This window comes from Bos javanicus, chromosome 15 (assembly GCF_032452875.1).
Source record: "Bos javanicus breed banteng chromosome 15, ARS-OSU_banteng_1.0, whole genome shotgun sequence".
Classification (NCBI taxonomy): domain Eukaryota; kingdom Metazoa; phylum Chordata; class Mammalia; order Artiodactyla; family Bovidae; genus Bos; species Bos javanicus.
Genome location: NC_083882.1, coordinates 57,520,722 through 57,542,316, shown reverse-complemented (window position 1 = coordinate 57,542,316; position 21,595 = coordinate 57,520,722). Strand labels below are relative to the sequence as shown.

At 39.8% G+C, this 21,595-nt stretch overlaps 1 protein-coding gene across 8 annotated transcripts in view; it reads right to left on the bottom strand.

The window, feature by feature from the left end:
- The window catches only part of ANO3 (anoctamin 3), a 446,396-nt gene that overhangs the window by 9,575 nt on the left and 415,226 nt on the right, over nucleotides 1–21,595 (bottom strand). For 7 of the 8 annotated variants that reach the window (XM_061380965.1, XM_061380963.1, XM_061380968.1 and 4 more), the window contains 6 exons: nucleotides 11,637–11,734; nucleotides 8,371–8,504; nucleotides 7,360–7,512; nucleotides 6,099–6,246; nucleotides 684–764; nucleotides 405–510 (listed from right to left, as the gene is read on the bottom strand). In XM_061380965.1, the coding sequence (XP_061236949.1) occupies nucleotides 405–510; nucleotides 684–764; nucleotides 6,099–6,246; nucleotides 7,360–7,512; nucleotides 8,371–8,504; nucleotides 11,637–11,734 (720 nt within the window). The remainder of the gene's footprint in view (nucleotides 1–404; nucleotides 511–683; nucleotides 765–6,098; nucleotides 6,247–7,359; nucleotides 7,513–8,370; nucleotides 8,505–11,636; nucleotides 11,735–21,595) is intronic. The other variant, XM_061380964.1, reaches the window with a different exon arrangement.

Sequence of the window (21,595 nt, the reverse complement as noted above, 5' to 3'; positions counted from 1 at the left end):
TATCCCCCTCTTTCGCCTTTAGTAACCGTACATTTGTCTTCTGTCTGTGAGTTTGTTTCTGTTTTATAAATAAATTTATTTGTGTCACTTTTTTACATTCCACAAATAAGTGGAATATATTTGTCATTCTCTGTCTGGCTTACTTCACTAAGTGTGATAATATGTAGGTCCACCGTGGACCTAGAGATTATCCTAGTTTTCTGATATAAATACTCTTTAACTTACATTATTCAGCCCTTGCCTTTTTTGTACTTGTCACCATGGTTTCATTGTATTTAAATCTTTTACAGGTACATAGTCAGCTCCAGTTTTGGAAGTCAGTGAGAAACTGAGTTCAAAAAGACAATTAATGTATCAGTTGGAAAAGTGTTTATCTACTGTAATTTTATCAGCCTGTGACTAACCTCAAACACAATAATGAAGGCCAATCTAGCAGCGAGGATATGCCAGTATTGGAGGGTGAATTCATAGGGTTTGGAACTCCAAGGAGGACCTCTGTAGTCTCGGTACCTAAAATCCACAAAAACAGAGTTTGGAGAATAGAGATCAAGATGTGAAGATCCCAAATATTCTTTATTTGCCAAAACTTCAAAATGACAATTTCAGTGTTCCCATTAACATGTTGAATGGAGGAGATGGAATGGTGAAAGCAAAAAGAAAAGACAGCTATAATTTTTAAGTACCTGCAATACCCAGATTTTCCTATGCCAAGTTCACTCAGGTCAAAGAAGGATAGGCTATTGTTGACATATCCTGTTAAACAACTGAAAAGAAAAGAAAGCATCATGTGACTCAGATTCATAAATTTCTAATCCAACTCCTTCATTACAAATGATGGGATTTAGTAAGTGCTGTTATGCCATTCATTCTACTTATAAACTCTGAGCAACTCAGCTCTCTGATTCTATTCCCTGACTCACTATACTTGTGATTATACCTTAATGAGACTGACTCTTGCCTGCAATTCCCTGCAATAGTTTCTGTCTTGCCCTATCACTTGACTTATATTTTGTTAAATGTTCACTATGCAGTGGGTGGATTTCCCTGGTGGCTCAGACAGTAAAGTGTCTGTCTGCAAAGCAGGAGACCCGGGTTCGATCCCTGGGTTGGGAAGATCCCCTGGAGAAGGAAATGGCAGCCCACTCCAGTATTCTTGCCTGGAAAATCCCATGGACGGCGGAGCCTGGTAGGCTACCGTTCATGGAGTTGCAAAGAGTCGGACACGACTGAGCCACTTCACTTTCACTTTCTTTCATGCAGTGAGCATTGTGGTTATTTCATATGCATTGAAATTACATAAATATACTTTTATAAATATACATATATATACATGTTACAGTATTTGGATAATTATAATCAAGCAGCCAGTTGATAAACATGCTTATTTGTGATTTATTAACTTATTCAATTTATATATTGAGGACCTAAAGTTTGTTAGAAAATTCTAGATACTTGGTATTCAACAGTAAACAATATAGGCAAAATTCCCTACCCTGATGGTTCAGTATTAAATTGTAATCAGGGTCAAATTTTACAATAACTTTAGAAGCTTATTATTTCCATCATGTGGATTAAAAAAACTAATATTTACAGAAACTAAATGACTTTCTTTAGTACTATAATTCTCAAAATTTCTGGTTTCAGATACCCTCTACATTTAAAATAAGCATTGAGGATCTCAAGGAGCTATTTGCATAAGGGCAACCAGGTAGAATTAGTGGTAAAGAACCCATCTGCCAATGCAGAAAATGATAAGAGACACTGTTTCCCTGGGATGGGAAGATCCCCTAGAGGAGGGCATAGCAACCAACTCCAGTATTCTTCCCTGGAGAATCCCACAGACAGCAGAGCCCGGCAGGCTACAGTCCATGGGGTTGCAGAGCTGGACACGACTGAAGTGACTTAGCATGCAAGCATGCGTATCAATTGATATTTACCACATTAGAAATTGAAAGAGAAATTTAGAAAATATTATGTTAACTCGTTATAAATAACTATCAAATCCATTCAAATAATATAAAAACACATTTGAAAAATATATATTCCAAAAGAAAAAATGGAGTGAGAGATGACACAGATTTACATGTTTGCAAAATACCTTAATATCTGCCTTAATAGAAGACAGCTAAGATTGAAAGCAAGAAGAGAAGGGGACAACAGAAGATAAGATGGTTGGATGCCATCACTGATTCAATGGACATGAGTTTGAGCAAGCTCCAGGAGATGGTAAAGGACAGGGAACCTTGGCGTGCTGCAGTCCACAGGGTTGCAAAGAGTCAGACACGACTGAGCGACTGAGCAACAACAACAAGATACTCATGTGTGCTCCATCGTATCCAACTCTTTCGACCCCATGGACTGTAGTCCACCAGGCTCCTCTGTCCGCGGGATTTTCCAGGCAAGAATTCTGGAGTGGGTTGCCATTTTCTCCTCCAGTGGATCTTCCTGACTCAGGGACTGAACCCAAGTGTCTTGGGTCTCCTGCATTGGCAGGTGGATTCTTTACCACTTGAGTCATCTTGGGATACCTGCATTAAATCTGTTGCAATGTGTTGTTTTTGTTGAAGGTTAAGTAGAAAATCTGGCCTCATACAGATTAACTAGTTGGAAAAAGGAAGACTATTTTAATATTTCAGATAAATGTTAGTATTTTTCTTTGGTATTCCACCAAAGCCCCACCTATGGTAATGTCTCAAGTTTTTGTTGCAACGTGGAATCTTAAAGTTTCAATGAACTTTCACATAAATTGTTTCATAGCAGGTCTGTCTTGTACTCTGAATTCATCATTTATCCAAGCATGATTCCGTGATATCAAATAGGGGCCATTTGGAGAACATCTTTTCCAAATGAAAAGATAAATCAGGGGTCCCCAACCTCTGGGCCACAGACTGGTACCTGTCAGATCGGCAGTAGCACTAGATTGGAAATAAAGTGCACAATAAATGTGATGCACTTGAATCACCCCAAACCATCCCTCCTCTCCCAGGTCTTGAAAAACTGTCTTCCACAAAACTGGCCCCTGGTGCCCAAAAGTTTGGGGACCGCTGCTTATGCAGATATCCCATATATTGATTTATTTTTTACTGAAGACCATGAAAAAGCACAATTGTTAATATCACCACTGATTTTTATCAGAAAAAATAAATACTGGGAAACTCTCAAGCCCCACAAACATTCTTGATTATTTTCCTTAAAATGACAAGCTAGTTTTGTGCATTTTATAAAAGAGTGTTTGCTAAATACCCAAGTCTGAATACTCATAGTTTGGTAATTGTTCTTTGTCTGGCAATTGTTGAAAAAAATGTTGGTTTGGTATGCAGCTCCAACAATCACACAGGTGCTCTTCTGTGACACTCCCATCACACTTCAGGATATAGCACATGTGCTTCATGCACACTTCGTGTTTTGTCAGATAGAATATTGAGAAGACATTTATTCAAGGGTAGAGGCTTGATACAATTGATAATTATTACACTGCATCCAAGATATTTTGAAATGTCTTTGTTGTTCAGTTGCTAAGTTGTGTCCAGCTCTTTGCGACCCCATGGACTGCAGCACGCCAGGCATCCCTGTCGTTCACTACCTCCTGGAGTTTGCTCAAACTCACGTCCATTGCGTCGGTAATGGTATTCAACCATCTGAAATTTCGTACTGGCATCTTAAAAATGGTGACTGTAGTGAGAAATACAGTCATTACTAGTTTGTTTTTGGTGCCACTGCTTTGAGTGATGCAAAGCCACGCAAAAATTTTATCCACCAGTGCTTTTGTACCATCTGTGCAGACTTCAATGTGGTAAAAAAAGCAAATAGTATCTTAGTATTATTATGAAAATAGTATTGACCTCATGAACACTGAAGAAGACATGCAAGCCACAGACTGAGAAGCTGTCTGGAACATAGCGTTGTTAGAGCTTGGATTTGAGTGCCCATTTATCTTATTCTAAACCTCCAAATATTAATTATAGGGTCCCACTGACTTCTCTCCCCTCCCTGTCCATCCTACACCACATAATCTATCATTTCAGCTGCTCTCTTGCCAATATTCTCCTCTCCACTGCCACCTTGTCCTTTTGCCCTCTTGCTCTGGAAATTTCCAATCTGAATGACGGTACTCCAATTTAGCTGCTAAGCATATCCAGAGAAAATTAAATACAGGTAGCCCTTGAGAATGTGTGGTTTCAACCTCACATAAGTCCACCACATGTCTCCTTGAAATGATTCTGCATCCCTAGTCACTGCTTATGGAGAAGGGCTCATATGCTGACTAAGTGAAAAGTCAGGACTGGAATGTAAAGCAGCTGGTGCCCAGCCAGTCTCATTCTCGCCTGCCACTAGGTGGCGGTAAAGACACTAACGAATAATGCCTGTGAGGAAGAGGGCTGCGAATTGTGCTCCGTATTTCAAATCTTTAAAGTCTGCTTCTAGACCATTTTGAATTAAGAAAAAGGGGACTTTGTGATTTTTCACTACTAATATTAAAACCTTTTTTTTTTTTAGTGTTTTGTGTTTTACAGTTCATAAAATGTTACCTCAGACATCATTTCTGAAACAAAGGTCCAGACTGATGATGTGCTTTTTAGTAAGAAGCAAAGTTAATACTTAAGTCTAGGGAGTTTGACTTCAAGTCAAAAATCTCTTGGAAAAAAAAAAATCTCTTGACAAGACTCTAAAATATAAAATAAAATCTCATGTCTTTATTACCTCTCTTTGAAAAATTGAGATGTTTGTTTGTGTTCAGAAAGGCACTGCAATGTTCTGAGACAAATTAGTTAGCTCATCAGCAGAACTAAGAGCTGATGTCTTCCTAACCAGGACTCGGCCTGTTGGGGCACAAGTCCTGTATCCAGATAAGATGCAAGCCCAGCGCTGCTCCTGAAGGGAGGAGAGGCAGCTTCTCCTAGCACTACTAACCACTTATCACTACTTTCAGGCCTAAAGCTACCCTCTAGCTAAAAACTCCAGTTTCTCTCTGTCGCCAAGTGCAGCACTGCCTTTCATTCTTCCCTAACACACATTTTCAAGAAGGAAAGATCTGGAAAGTCCATGTCCCCTAAGGCAATGGTCCCATTAATAAAATGGGAAATTTTGTTCCCCAGTGACCATTTTGTGATGATTGGAGACATCTGTGGTTGTCACAACTCGGGGAGCAGCGAGGTTGCTTTTGGCATCCACTGGGTAGAGGTCATGGGTGCTGCTAAACATCATAAGATGCACAGGATGTCCCCTCCTCCTCAAAAACAGAATTATCTGCTCTGCAGTGTCAGTAGTGCAGAGGTCGAGAAACCCTGGAAGTGTTGATTTAAATTTTAACGAAAAAGAAAAAGGAGGCAGATCTAGGGTATCCTTTTCTGCATCCTTAAAACCTCTAGCAGTAAATTCCTTTAGAAAAGTCTTTTATATAGCTGACAGTTTCTTCATATTCTGCATCTCCTCACAAACTAGTTTAATTCCCTTCAGTAATCCGATTAACTATTATGGGCCTCAATTTCCTGAAGGTCAGTTGGTAAAGAATCCACCTGCAATGCAGGAGACCCCGATTCAATTCCTCGGTTGGGCAGATCCGCTGGAGAAGGGATAGGCTACCCACGCCAGTATTCTTGGGCTTCCCTTGTGGTTCAGGGGGTAAAGAATCTGCCTGCAATGTGGGATACCTGGGTTTGATCCCTGGGTTGGGAAGATCCCTCAGAGAAGGAAACAGCTACCCACTCCAGTATTCTGGCCTGGAGAATTCCATGGACTGTATAGTCAATGGGGTTGCAAAGAGTTGGACAGACTGAACAACTTTCATATCACTTCACTTCATAGATAGAAAATTACTGGATGATTTTTAAGGTCTCTCCTGGTTTTAAATCTGACTTCTAAATACATTATAACGTTTTTACCATTTTAATGCCAGTGATGAATTTACACAGAAAGTCATAGAGAGACTCTAAAATTATTTTCTGTAAAACCCTGTTGTGCTTTTTATCCCAGTTGATTTCATCTAATAAACATAGAAACACAATGATCAGAAACATTACCCTTAATGGTCACAGAACAAAACTGCCCAGTAAGTTCTGTTTAATGACAAACATAAAATGTGTAAAGTTCAATCTTACCTTTCACTATATTCAAAATGAGTTGCACAGGGGCCATATTTGTATTCATAGACAAAACGTGGGATGTAATCAGATGTTATAGCAATTACAAATGCATTAGTGATCACAGCCAATATACCAATTCCTTCAAGAATTCCATACCAGATACCTAGTAGGAGAAAGATAAAAGACAGTGAATAAAAATAAAAAAAAATAAATAAAAAGAAAATCCTTTAGTTTTCCAACCTTTAACTTGGAACAGATGTTTTAGTTATGCTGGAACCAAGTATTGTGAAAGGTTAGTTGCTCAGTTGTCTCTGACTCTTTGGGACCCCATAGACTATAACCCACCAGGTTTCTCTGTCCATGGAATTCTCCAGGCAAGAATACTGGAGTGGGTAGCCATCTCTTCTCCAGAGGATCTTCCTGACCCAGGGATCGAACCCAGGTCTCCCACACTGCAGACAGATCTTTCCTGTCTGAGTCACCAGAGAAGCCAATGTTGGAACCAAGCTCTGTCCATTATTTACTTTCTAACGATGGTATATATCTCACTACAGATATTACAGCTACTGAATACTTTCTATAGAGAGGAGGAAGATCCCATCTACAGAGATTTGAAAATTAGAAAATTGTTGGAATTGGTTTTTATTTTTAACAATGAGATATGGCATAGCTGCTTAAGATTCTTCAAAGCCTATATATAGAACTTGATTAGTACTAAAACCAATAAAAATATAGTAGTACTTCATTGTGTGAACCCCAAAATATCTGCATTCACTATGAGTTTTGCCTTTATCTTTTTCAAAAACATTTTTGATGTAAAAATATTAAAAAGTAAAGCTAGTTTAGTGTCAAGATCTGGAAATCACTGGTTTCTTAAGAAGTAGAAAATGTCAACCAATCTGGCATTACATAGATACACCAAACAGGCTTTGAAATTGTATATCGTATCAACAGACTATTGATTTTGGTCAAAATTGATGTTTCAAATAGGATTAAAATTAACTTTAAAAAATGATGATATGAAAAAATAAGTCCTAGAAAGGTATATATGACATCCTTTACAGTTACAAACAAGTTTATGAAATAGCAATGCTCAGTAAGAACTTACATGCAGCCAAGAGTTATAAATAAAATCACTCTCATTTCATTCTTTTGTTAATGAAAACAGTTTTGTTATGGTTGGAAGGGAGCCCCAGCAATAGAAACACATATGGTGCTAAGTAAGATCAAGCCACCACTTGGCCTTAGCAATGCAAAAACCCTTCCTGAATCTTACCTATGTCGGTTGCTCGGGCTGGCAAAGGCCTCCGCCACTGGGTGACAAATTTGTATGCATCCAGCCTGATTTCGATGATATTGTTTAACAAAGCCAAAAGAGGGGCCAGAGGAAAAGCTGCAACGAAGATGGTAGTAAAACCAAACTGCAAAACTGTAAAGGCAGAGAGTTAGAAAATTAGTAATATAAACAGTCTCATTTATTGAGTGTCTTCTTTGTGTCATATTAGGCATCTTTACATAGATTGCCTTTAATCCATTCAACACCCTATAAAGTAAGTATGCTTATCCTATTTTACAGTTGAGAAAACTTGAAGCTCATAGATGTTAGTTAATCTGGCTAAAGGGTAGATAGCTAAAAAAAGGTTAAAATCTGAATTCAAACTCAGGTCTCAATAGACTGTAAAAGGCTCTATGAGCCTTTCATCTCTATGTGATACATCATGAAGGAAGAAAAATGTCAGAGGACTTGAAGAAAAATGCTCAGTCCTAGAAGAGAAGCAAGAGACCTAATCTTGTCCTCTGTTTTTCTGGATGAGAAAACTGAGGGCCAGAGAACAAAAACAAACATTAAAACAACACACCAACATGCAGCAATCTTAACAGTCAATCCTTATTTTCATAATGTAAATAAGTTTATTGAAGAAGCCCAGACTCAGACTGATCTGTGCAAAGATTTACTGTGAGAAAGAATTACTGCTTTATTTGGATGGGATGATACATTTCTTAACATAGGAATGAGTTTTGCTTTATTTTGTTCCTTTAAAATATTTGTTCAAAAGGTAGATACTTTCATTTTGCTCAAATATTATGGTTGACAGGGCAATATGCATAAGCCTTCCAAGGACACTGCCTTAATATCTTCTCCAGCTCTGCTGAGATAAAGGTGTAGATGTGTTTTAGAAAGCTTGGAGTTGGAAAGGAGAAAGATGGTTTTCTCTCTGGAATCAGAGTCTGCATGAAGTACAAAAAGTATCAAGAAGGTCAAATAGCTTTGCAGAAGGTTACATACCCATTTCTAAGTACTCATCCATCAGTCCGTGAATATTCATGGGCTGCAGATTCCAATCATTTTCCCATTGAGGGATGGAAGCATCTTGAATTCCCCGCTTGATTTTATGTCGTGACCACCAGTTCTGGATCAACCTACATTATGAGCAGACAAAGGGCTTTTGAGCTCTTATTTAAGCAACTGGTAAACAATTTACAATGCATTAAGAAAAGTGAAATATTCACTACCTTGAAACTGTACTGGGAATCGGGGGTCTTTGTATGGTCTCAACTTTGTTTTTACAAAGTTATTTATTCATTTATTTTTGGTTGTGCTGCATCTTCGCTGCTGCGTGTGGGCTTTCTCTAGTTGTGGCAGGCGGGGCTATTCTCTTGTTGCAGTGGGTGGGCTTTTCATTACTGTAACTTCTCTTTCAGCAGAGCACAGGCTCTAGAGCATGCGAGCTTCAGTAGTTGTGACACACAGGCTCAGTAGCTGTGGTGCTTGGGCTTAGTTGCCTCACAGCATGAGGAATCTCCCCGGAGCAGGGATCAAACCCATGTCCCCTGCTTGGCAGCAGGATTCTTAACCACTGGACCAAGGGGGCCCTAGACTTCCTAGCCCCTATAAACATCTACATATTTGTCAGAGTTGAACCTCCCATGCACTGGTGCTTCCTGACATTGTTTAGACAGAGTCTCATTTCTATGATTCTATGATCCCATCTATATAAATATTTAAACTCCTATGCTGCCTGCTGTAATTGTATCTGAGCCCTTCCTGCCATATCGTCTGGGCTGTGTTCTCTGAACACGAGTAAAATCATTTAATTTAGCCCTACCTAGAGTTTCAAGAGATGTAATTTCTAGTCTCCACCCTACAATGCATTAGCTGTGTGGCTTTTATTAAGTCACTTCACTTCTCTGAGTCTATAAACATGAAGCATTCAAGCGATTACACTCTGCTCCTATAGACAACAATAACTTACAGGCAATGAGTCCAAGTTTCAGTCCATTTATCAGACTTGGGAAGGAAGTAACAATACTTTACCCAGTCCAGGGGCAGTCTTGAAATTACATGACTCAGAAATATCCTGGTATGCAAATATTATAGACTTCTGGGTAATTATTTTAAGAGTTAGATGAAAATTATCTCTAGGATAAAGTGAATTTCACAGGACTCAGTGAACACTACCCAACTCTCAGTTGTAATTAATCATGGACTTGGAGCTTTAGTGGGGCTTGGAAGAGCCACCATAGCCAGATAAAAATGTCAGGCAGAATGCTTCAGTGTGTGCTCCATGTAGGTTGCCTCTGGAGCCTCATGAAGATGAAAAAGAGGGTTGGAGTTGGAAAGCCAGCTTGCTTCTATGCTATTTACTTCAATCTGCTTAAGATTCTACTTGAAGAAAGAGAATTGTGGTTTAAAGTTTAAAAATTATTGCTTTAGGGACTGGGTCACTCCTGTTAGATTTTCTGCAGCAAGGTCTTAATCCAATTGTTGGAAAAACCCCGCCAGGATAAACTTTGCCATGGTACCCTTGGGATTTGAAATACAAAATCCAGGCTGACCTCTTGGGCAAGGACATGGTGGAAGGTGCTGTCCAAAGTGCACAGTATGTATAGAAGTACATGGATAATGATAACAATAAGATTCAATGTGAATACCACAATGGCTACCACACCATTTGTGACTGTGCTTGTGAAGTACCCACACTATGTCAGATGCTGCGGTAGGCACTTGATACCTAATTTATTCTGATATTTTCAAATTATATTCTTCAAAATCTATGTTCAAAGAGATGAGCCAAGGATAGAAAGGGATATGAAAAATGGACTGGGCTTCCCAAACCTCTGTTGCTATTCTCTCTTCATTCAGAGGAAATTCGCTTTAATCTGTTTCGACTATTGAGGATTTGTATAAATATCTCTTCACAAAAAGCTTCTGTCATTTATTGATGAGATTTAAAGACCATTGTGTCATATAATATAATCTTCATAAATCCTTTATTTTACAAATTAAAAAATAAAGTCTCAGAGAAGTTAAGTAAATTATAGGTATCTTTAGCAAGAGGCAGAGAACGAATCTGAACCTCAGTAATTTCACAGTCCAGTGCTCTTAGACTGCCTGTAGTTTAACACAATACTTTATTACCAATTTCAGGGTTAATATCACCTCTCCAAGCCCTCTGCTCAGGCATGTCCTGATATAGTTATGGGTCATTGAGGAGAAAAAAATATGGTATAATTTGATGACTGAGCCTAAACTATTTATAGCATCAATTAACTAACCAGTTCTTCCCCCATAGCAAGGAAATTTCTCAATACTATATTATATTTAGCTTGGTTAGACCTCAAAGCTTCCATATCACATTGTTTTAAATACACCCTATTTCACTATATTCTAAAGGTTAATATATTTTAATAGATGTAAAAGTGAGTATTCAAGGCCCTTTTATGTCAGCATTTCATAGAATTTATCTATATGGACAAAAATAGAATGCTGTTGGTTTGATATTGTCACAACCAATACTGGTGTAATGATTTTCGTTATTATTGTTGTTGTAACAAAGAGCCCAAAATAGTCCCATCCACAATTTTAACTTTATTTTATTTTGCTTTTTTTTGGCAGGTGGGTAGAATGGAGGTTCTCTGTATTAAACAAAAACAACAACAACCTTAGTCTTTTGGTAACCAAAAGAAACCAGAAAGTTATTTTAGTCCTCAAGAACCCACACTATCAATAATGCTTTAAGAATACCAACAAGTGTGTTAGGATACTGAACAGAATACAAGTATTCTACATCCATTATCTCCATTAATCCTTTAAACTGTTCTTGAGAAGATACAGCTATTGAGCCCTTCCAGGAGATGTGAAAACTAAGGCACAGAAAGATTGACTTAACACACGGTCACACATTTTAGAGAGGAGCAGAATGGAAACTGAACTGTTTATGACTCTGATTACCAAGCCCACTTCTTAACAACCAGCCATACTACCTGTATCTTTCTTCTTTGTCACTCTATATGTATATGTGTGCACACTTGGCTGTGTCTGACTTTTTGAGGTCCCACAACTATAAGCCACCAGGCTCCTCTGTCCATTGAATTCTCCAGGAAAGAACACTGGAGTGGGTTGCCATTTCCTACTCCAGGGGATCTTCCCAACCCAGTGACTGAATGTGAGTCTCTTCTGTCTCCTGCATTGGCAGGAAGGTTCTTACCACTAGTGCCACCTGGGAAGACCTGTCAGGCTATACATGGCCAGTTTAAAAATTAAGTACTCACGGGTATCCCAGTTCCATGAAGTTGTTCCATATTTGCTTCAAAAACATGATGACTCCCATCTGGAGGCAAAGGTCTATCAAACAGCCACTGGGATGACACTGAAACAAACAACAGGGCAATAAGGATCTTGCTCCTCTCAGAGAGCTTAAACACCCCTATCTTCCAACTGCACAGCAAATTCTAAAGCCATGTCTCCTCATGTCAATGCATAGAGAGAATAAAAACAAGGAAGGAATAGCAGGTATGAGGATACTTGATAGGGAAGTTTTCAGTAAATATACTGGAATATTGACCAAAATTATAACAGCAATAACAACAAATCTTCTTTTTTTTTTTTTTTCATGGCCACCCCATGAGGTGTGTTCTCTGCATTGGAAGCACAAAATCTTAACCACTGGACCACCAGGGAAGTCTAACAAATCTACCTTTTAATGAAAACTTACTACTGCCAGGCTCCATGTTAGGCATGATCACATTTAATGAATGTTCTGGAATACTTTATGAAAACAGTGTAAGTATTAGTCAGTCATGTCTGATTATGCGATCCCATGGACTGTAGTCCACCAAGCTCCTCTATCCATGGGATTCCCAGGGCAAGAACATTGGAATGGGTAGCCACTTCCTTCTTCAAGGGATCTTCCTGACACACGGATCAAACCTGGGTCTCCTGCATTGCAGGCAGATTCTTTACCATCTGAACCATCAAGGAATCAATTTAATAACCAAGTGATATTAAAATGTTTAACAAAATGTTTATATTTTTAAAAATAAGCTTCCTATCTCAGGCTAATTTTTAAATTTGTAGAAAATTTGCAAAGCTAAAATAGTACAGAGAGTACCAATACACTCCTCTCCCAATTTCCTTCACTGCCCCTTACAGAACCAAGGTATATTGTCAAAGCTAAGAAATTCACAGTAATACATTTCTATTAGGTAGTGTGTTAAAAAACAGAGGCATTGCTTTGCTGACAAAAGTCTGTAGAGTCAAAGCTATAGTTTTTCTAGTAGTTATGTACGGATGTGAGATTTGGACCATAAAGAAGGCTGAATGCCAAAGAATTGATACTTTTGAACTGTGGTGTTGAAGAAGAACTCTTGAGAATCCCTTGGATAGCAAGGAGATCAAACCAGTCAATCCTAAAGAATCATCCCTGAATATTCATTGGAAGGACTGATGCTGAAGCTGAAGCTCTAATACTTTGACCACCTGATGAGAAAAGCCTACTCATTGGAAAAGACCCTGATACTGGGAAAGACTGAGGGCAGGAGAAGAAGGGGATGACAGAGGATGAAATAGTGGATGGCATCACCAATTCAACAGACATGACTTTGAGCAAGCTCTGGGAGATAGTGAAGGACAGGGAGGCCTGGAGAGCTACAGTCCTTGGGGTCACAAAGAGTCAGACATGACTTAAGAGACTGAACAGCAATGAACTAAACTCCAGACTTTACTAGATTTCACCTGCTCAAGAATCTAATCTGGGATACCTCAGAATTTGTCATGTCTCTCCCAGTCTCCTCTGGTCTAGGCAGTTTCTCAGATTTTCATATTCTTAGCAATTTTGAGCACCACTGACAAGCATCCTGTGGACAATCCCCCAAGCTGGGTTAATCTCATGTTTTCACCTTTAGACTGGGGTTATATGTTTTGGAATGGAGGTTGGGTACAGTGGTGAAGTGCCATTTTCACCATCAGGGTTACATGATATCCACATGTCATTACTAGTGATATTAACCTTCAACATTTGGTTAGTATAGTATCTACCAGGTGTTTCCATGGAAAAGTTACTCATTTTTCCTTTCTCTCAGAAGTGAGTCACTAAGTCTAGCCCACTCTCAAGATGGGGGAAAGGTCTATTGCCCAGGGAGGAATTATCTATGCATATTATAATGCATTTAAGTGATAAAAGTGCGCCACAAAACAGTTTGCCAGTATGATCCCAGTGATGCCCTGTCTGTGTTCCACTGCTTTTTTTTGGATCTTCAGTAATAGCATTAGAGGGCTTCTCAGGTGACCCAGTGGTAAAGAGTCCACTTGCCAATGCAGGAGAAGTGGGTTCGATCTCTGGGTCTGGAAGATCCTTTGAAGGAGGAAATGGCAACCTGCTCCAGTATTCTTGCCTGGGAAATCCCATGGACAGAGGAGCCTGGTGGGCTACAGTCCACAGGGCTGCAAAGTCAGACATGGCTGAGTGACTGAGCATGCACGAATGCAACAACATTAGAAACCCATACACACAAAAATGTGATTACAATGAAAATTGTAATCAATGTGTTTTGCTTGAAAACTGCACACTATTTGAGTAGGAAAGCATAGGTCTTTTTCTTTGGAAATGGGTTCACGTCCTGCTCATAAGGCTGATGGTCTCTGTAGCTTTGATCTACAGTTTCTATTTCTATCAAGTCAGTACCAGTGGGACTTCAAAGGGAACAAATACTTAGGACACAAAGAGCCTGCTTTTCTGTTTCCAGCCCAGTAACTTAAAACTCTCCAATCTGAGCCAGAGAGGGTTTGCCAGTGGTAGTTTTTATTGTGTGGGAAAGTTTCAGTTCTCCTATACAAGCATATTCCTTTTCAGGATGAATTTAGGACCCCCTGAACTCTGCCACATATATACCATAAACAGGTTCAGTAGAATGTCTGAGACAGAATAATTACTAAGCTACAGAGGCAGATCAAAGATCACAGTAGCAAGCTGAAACTGTTCATTTTTTGCAGAGAGATTCAAAGAGGCAAATTAACTTGTCCAAGATTATGCAATGCTAACTGGAGATGTAGAAATGAAAGCTGTGGTCTCCTCTACCCTAATGCACTGCTCCCTCACATAATGCTAAGGATGACTTCTATTTATCAAATGTATTTGCTGCCTTGTAGGGCTGCTTTTGGAGAAGGCGATGGCACCCCACTCCAGTACTCTTGCCTGGAGAATCCCATGGATGGAGGAGCCTGGTAGGCTGCAGTCCATGGGGTCATAAAGAGTCGGACACGACTGAGTGACTTCACTTTTCACTTTCATGCATTGGAAAAGGAAATGGCAACCCACTCCAGTGTTCTTGCCTGGAGAATCCCAGGGACAGGGGAGCCTGGTGGGCTGCAGTCTGTGGGGTTGCACAGAGTCGGACACGACTGAAGTGACTTAGCAGCAGCAGCAGCAGCAGGGCTGCTTTAGCAAACCCTATTATTTTGTGGAAAGGGAAAAGGAAGACCATCATAGAACCATGTGACTGGATCACTCTCCACAGTGGTAGGGCAAAGTGGGGAGGCCAGAAGACATGCCATTTATAATTTTGTTGGAATTGAGCATAAGGACTTTTTGGTTCACAGGATAGAGTATGTTAGTTGCTCAGTCACGTCCAACTCTTTGCGACCCCATGAGCAATAGCCCGCAAGGGTCCTCTGCCCATGGAATTCTCCAGGCAAGAATACTGGAGTGGATTGCAATTTCCTTCTCTAATATGGTAGAGAAAGCGGTTTAACAGTTTCAGTGAAGCTACCTCCTCACATAATGATTCCTTTGAGCTAAATCCAGTCCTTCAATACTCTAAAATTCATTTAGTAAAAAGTCTATACGTAGAAAGAGTAAAGTGAAAATCACTCGTTTGTGACCCCATGGACTATACAGTCCATGGAATTCTCCAGGCCAGAATACTGGAGTCAGTAGCTGTTCCCTTCTCCAGGGGATCTTCCCAACCCAGGGATCAAAACCAGGACTCCCACATTGCAGGCAGATTCTTTACCAGATGAGCCACCAGGGAAGCTCAGAATGAGTAAAGGGCATGGACAAATGTGCAGGAGACCCAGACTTTCATTCCCATTGCACCACTCACAATCATATGACCATCAGCAGTCCAGTCACTCAGTCACGTCCGACTCTTTTTGACCCCATGGACTGCAGCATGCCAGGCTTCCCTGTCCATCACCAACCCCCGGAGTTTACTCAGACTCATGCCCATCATGTCAGTGATGCCATCCAACCATCTCATCCTCTGTTGTCCCCATCCCCTCCCACCTTCAATCTTTCCCAGCATCAGGTTTTTTTCCAATGTGTCTGTTCTTTGCATCAGATTGCCAAAGTATTGGAGTTTCAGCGATAGCATCAGTCCTTCCAATGAATATTTAGGACTGATTTTCTTTAGGATGGACTGGTTGGATCTCCCTACAGTCCAAGGGACTCAAGAGTCTTCTCCAACACCACAGTTCAAAAGCATCAATTCTTCAGCTTTCTTTACAGTCCAATTCTCACATCCATACATGACTACTGGAAAAACAATAGCTTTGACTAGACAGACCCTTGTTGGCAAAGTAATCTTTCTGTTTTTTAATATGCCGTCTGGGTTGCTCAATAGCTTTTCTTCCAAGGAGCAAGAATATTTTAATTTCATGGCTGCAGTCAACATCTGCAGTGATTTTGGAGCCCCAAAATAAAGTCTTTTACTGTTTCCATTGTTTCCCCATCTATTTGCCATGAAGTGATAGGACCAGATGCCATGATCTTTGTTTTCTGAATGTTGAGCTTTAAGCCAACTTTTTCACTTTCCTCTTTCACTTTCATCAAGAGGCTCTTTAGTTCTTCTTCACTTTCTGCCATAAGGCTGGTGTCATATGCGTATCTGAGGTTATTGATATTTCTCCCGGCAATCTTGATTCTAGCTTGTGCTTCCTCCAGCCCAGCATTTCTCATGATGTACTTTGCATATAAGTTAAATAAGCAGGGTGACAATACACAGACTTGACGAACTCCTTTTCCTATTTAGATCCAGTCTGTTGTTCCATGTGCAGTTCTAACTGTTGCTTCCTGACCTGCATACAGGTTTCTCAAGAGGCAGGTCAGGTGGTCTGGTATTCCCATCTCTTTCAGAATTTTCCACAGTTTATTGTGATCCACACAGTCAAAGGCTTTGGTGTAGTCAATAAAGCAGAAATAGATGTTTTTCTGGAACTCTCTTGAATGTGCTGGTATATTATAAACACTCATTCCATATTAACTACTATTAACATTTTATATAGATACACAAATAAGGTGCTCAGTTGCTCATTTGTGTCTAACTTTTTGTGACCCCATGGACTGTAGCCCGCCAGGCTCCTCTGTCCACGGGATTTCCCAGGCAAGGATACTGGAGTGGGTTGCCATTCCCTTCTCCAGGGCTTCTTCCCGACCCAGGGAGACTGAACCCAGTGTCTCTTGTGTTTCCTGTATTGGTAGGTGGATTCCTTACCACTAGCACAATCTGGGAAGCCATGAGATATTGTATAGCATGGTATGAGAGAAGTCCATAATAGCCAGTTTATAAATTTTCTAAATAAATTGCAGTACTATTTTTCTTTCTTTATAAATAGCTGCCATTATTCATGCCAGGCATTTTACATGCAAGATCCAACTTAATCCACCTATGGCCAGTATTATTGAGAATGACTATTCTTATCACAATTTGCAAAGAAAAAAAACATTTTGAGACATAGAAATATTAAGATCATGTATCCAGCGGGGCAAAATTAGAATGTAGATTGTCAGATTCCAAAGACAAAATACTTGTTACATATCATGGTTATGTTATTTTCTTCAAGATTGTTAACATTATTAAAGGAAGGAAAGAGATATCTTCACTTGTACACCACATATTACCCAGCAGAGGTCTAAGATACAGTATGTATTGGGAGAATGGCATTGAAATATGTATAATATCATGTATGAAATGAGTCACCAGTCCAGGTTCGATGCACGATACTGGACGCTTGGGGCTGGTGCACTGGGAGGCCCCAGAGGGATGGTATGGGGAGGGAGGAGGCAGGAGGGTTCAGGATGGGGAACACATGTATACCTGTGGCGGATTCATTTTGATATTTGGCAAAACCAATACAATATTGTAAAGTTTAAAAATAAAATAAAAAAAAAATAAATGCTTGTTGTATGACTAAATTCAGAGATCTAACTCTTATTTTCCATCATATATACCTTTTCTATCTACACTTCCAAGCTCTATTCCAAACCCATATTTTTAATTCACTGATTTTTTTTTCAAAATAAATCTTTTATTGGAAAATATGGCTACTATCTATGTCATAGGCATTGTGGAAAATAGGATGGCTATGAAATATTTTTCCTGACACTAGTATTACAGTTATTTCCCTGGGACTTTCAAAGAGGAATCACAAATTCTAATAATTTCATGATTAACAATGAAAGTGTGAAAGTAGCTCAGTTGTGTCTGACTCTTTGCGACCCCATGGACTTTACAGTCCGTGGAATTCTCCAGGCCAGAATACTGGAGTGGGTAGCTGATCCCTTCTCCAGGGGATCTTCCCAACCCAGGGACTGAACCCAGGTCTCCAGCATTGCAGGCGGATTCTTTACCAGCTGAGTCACCAGGGAAGCCCAAGAATACTGGAGTGGGTAGCCTCCCCCTTCTCCAGAGGATCTTTCTGACCCAGGAATCAAACTGGGGTCTCCTGAATTGCAGGAAGATTCTTTACCAACTGAGCTATCAAGGAAGCCCCAGTTAACAGTAACAGTACCCAATTAAACAATATTATTGGAGAAGGAAATGGCAACCCACTCCAGTACTCTTGTCTGGAGAATCCTATGGATGGAGGAGCCTGGTAGGCTACAGTCCACGGGGTCGCAAAGAGTCGGACACGACTTAGCGACTTCACTTTCACTTTATTGGTACTAGCAGGCATGAAAATGGCATCATATGCAGACCTACCTGCCTGTGACCACTTTGTTCCCCGAACTACCCTTGCTAACTCCACTGAACACTCTTGGAAAAAAGTAAGCCTTTTTTTCTCCCCACCCCTTCACCACAACACACACACACACACACACACACACACACACACAACAAAGGGGAGCTGAAAGGCTTTTAGTGGATATGGTCATACTTTTGGGCTATGAAAGAAAACTGCAAGTTTGATTTGGGGACTTCCAGGAAGCCTGGGATTATGAAAGGCCCTAGTTTATCTCTTTCCAATAGAATAATACCCAGGTAGCTGTAGAGACATAGCATTGATAAATATCAGCTACAATTTACAGAGTTCCTACCATAGTACCGGGATTGGGCTACTTGTGTGATGCAAATTATCTCTTATCTAGTAACAGCTTTGCAACCTAAGTATTACTATTGCCAGTGTACAGATGAGAAGACAAATATTCAGAGAGGTTAAATGAAGGACAAAGAATAATCAGAAAGATTAACATTTGAGCCCAGTTTTCTTTGATAAAAAGCATACATTCTTTGGGCTTTCTCAAAGTATTCCAATCAACTTTTAGAACACCCAAAGGAGACAACATTAATGAGAAAGCGCCTGTGTTTGGGGGGACTGTTTAGATAGAGATCAGAAATGCCTCTACCCTCCAAGTTCTCAGGTGATCTTTTTCTTAACCTTTCACTAAATTATGACCTCCTAATAATGCTGCCTCCCCTTCATGGATCACAGCCTTGTCTTGGCAAAGGGGTTTGTATAACTCAATGAAGCTATGAGCCATGCCATGCAGGGCCACCCAAGGCAGGTTGATTATAGCAGAGATTCCTGACAAAATGTAGTACACTGGAGAAGGGAATGGCAAACCACTCCAGTATTCTTGCCACAAAAACCCCATGAACAGTATAAAAAGGCAAAAATATATGATACCAGAAGATGAGTCCACCAGGTCGGAAGGTGTCCAATATGCTACTGGGGAAGATCAGAGAGCAATTACTAATAGCTCCAGAAAGAATGAAGAGCCTGGGACAAAGCGGAAATGTTACTCAGTTGTGGATGTGTCTGGTGGTGAAAGAAATGTCTGAAGCTATAAAGAACAATATTGCATAAAAACCTGGAATATTAGATCCATGAAACAAGGTAAATTGGATGTGGTCTAGCAGGAGATGGCAAGAATGAACAACGACATTTTAGGAATTCAGATGACCATTATACTGACTACTGTGGGCAAAAATCCTTTAGAAGAAATGGAGTATCCCTCACAGTCAACAAAAGAGACTGAAATGCAGTTGTTGTAGGTCAGTCGCTAAGTCGTGTCTGACTCTTTGTAATCTCATGGGCTGCAGCATTCCAGGCTTCCCTGTCCTTCACTATCACCTGGAGTTTGCTCAAACTCATGTCCAAAATACAGCACTTGGGTGCAATCTTAAAAATTACAGAATGACTTCATTTTTTTCCAATGCAAACTAATCAACATCACAGTAACCCAAGTCTATGCCCCAACCACTAATGCCAAAGAAGTTGAAGATGAATAGCTCTATGAAGGCCTACCTATAACACCTTCTAGAACACCAAGAAAAATATGTACTTTTCATTAGAGGGGATTGAAATGCAAAAGTAGGAAGTCAAGAGATACTTGGAGTAACAGGCAAGTTTGGCCTTGGAGTACAAAATGAAGCAGGGCAAAGGCTAACAGAGTTTTGTCCAGAACACACTGGTCATAGCAAACACCTTTTTCCAACATGAGTGATGATTCTGGACATGGACATCAGAAATTGGTCAATACTAAAATTTGATTTATTATTCTCTTTGCAACTGAAGATAGAAAAGCTTTATACAGTCAGCAAAAACAAGATCTGGAGCTGACTGTGGCTCAGATCATGAGCTCCTTATTGTAAACTTCAGGCTTAAATTGAAGACAGTAGGGAAAATATTCATACCATTTAGATAGGACCTAAATCAAACCCTTATGATTATACAGTGGAGGTGATGAATAGATTCAAGGGATTAGATCTAGTAGACAGAGTACCTGAAGAACTATGGATGGAGGTTCATAACAATGTACAGGAGGTGTGAACCAAAACCATCCCAAAGAAAAGGAAATACAAGAAGGCAAACTGGTCATCTGAAGAGGCTTTAAAAATGGCTGAGAAAAGGAGAAGAAAAAGGCAAGGGAGAAAGGGAAAGATATACCTTACTGAATGCAGAGTTCCAGAGAATAGCAAGGAGAGATAAGAAAACCTTAAGTGAACAATGCAAAGAAATAGAGGAAAACAATAGAATGGGAAAGACTAGAAATCTCTTCAAGAAAATTGGAGGTATTAAGGGAATGTTTCATGCAAGAATGGGCATGATAAAGAACAGAAATGGTAAGGACCTAACAAAAAGCAGATGAGATTAAGAAAAGGTGGCAAGAATACATAGAAGAACTATATTTTAAAACATCTTAATGAACTGGATAACCATGATGGTGTGGTCACTCACCTAGAACCAGACATCCTGGAGTGTGAAGTCAAGTGGGCCTTAGGAAGAATTACTAACAGCAAAGCTAATGGAGGTGATGGAATTCTAGACAAGCTATTCAAAATTCTAAAAGATGATGTTAAAGTGCTGCACTCAATATGTCAGCAAATTTGGAAAACTCAGCAGTGGCCATAGGACTGGAAAATGTCAGTTTTCATTCCAATCCCAAAGATGTGCAAAGACAAAGAATGCTCAAACTACTGTACAATTGCATTCATTTCTCATGCTAGCAAGGTAATGCTCAAAATCCTTCAAGCTAGGCTTCAGTAGTACATGAACTGAGAACTTCCAGATGTACAAGCTGGATCTAGAAAATGCATAGGAAGATTACCTGGAGAAGGAAATGGGAACCCACTCTGGTACTCTTGCCTGGAGAATTCCATGGACAGAGGAGCCTGGCAGGCTATACAGTCCATGGGATTGCAAAGAGTCAGACACAACTGTGCAATTAACTTTCACTTTTCACTTTTTTCATAGGAACCAGAGTTTAAATTGCCAAGATTTCATTGCATCACAGAGAAAGGAACTGAATTCCATAAAAGCATCTACTTCTGCTTCATTGACTACACTAATGCCTATTATCCACCTATTATCACAAAAAAACTGGAAAATTCTGCAAGAGCTGGGAATACCAGACCACCTTATCTGTCTCCTGAGAAATCTGTGTGCAGGTCAAGAAGAACAGTTAGAACCAGACATGGAACAATGGACTGGTTCAAAATTGGGAAAAGAATAT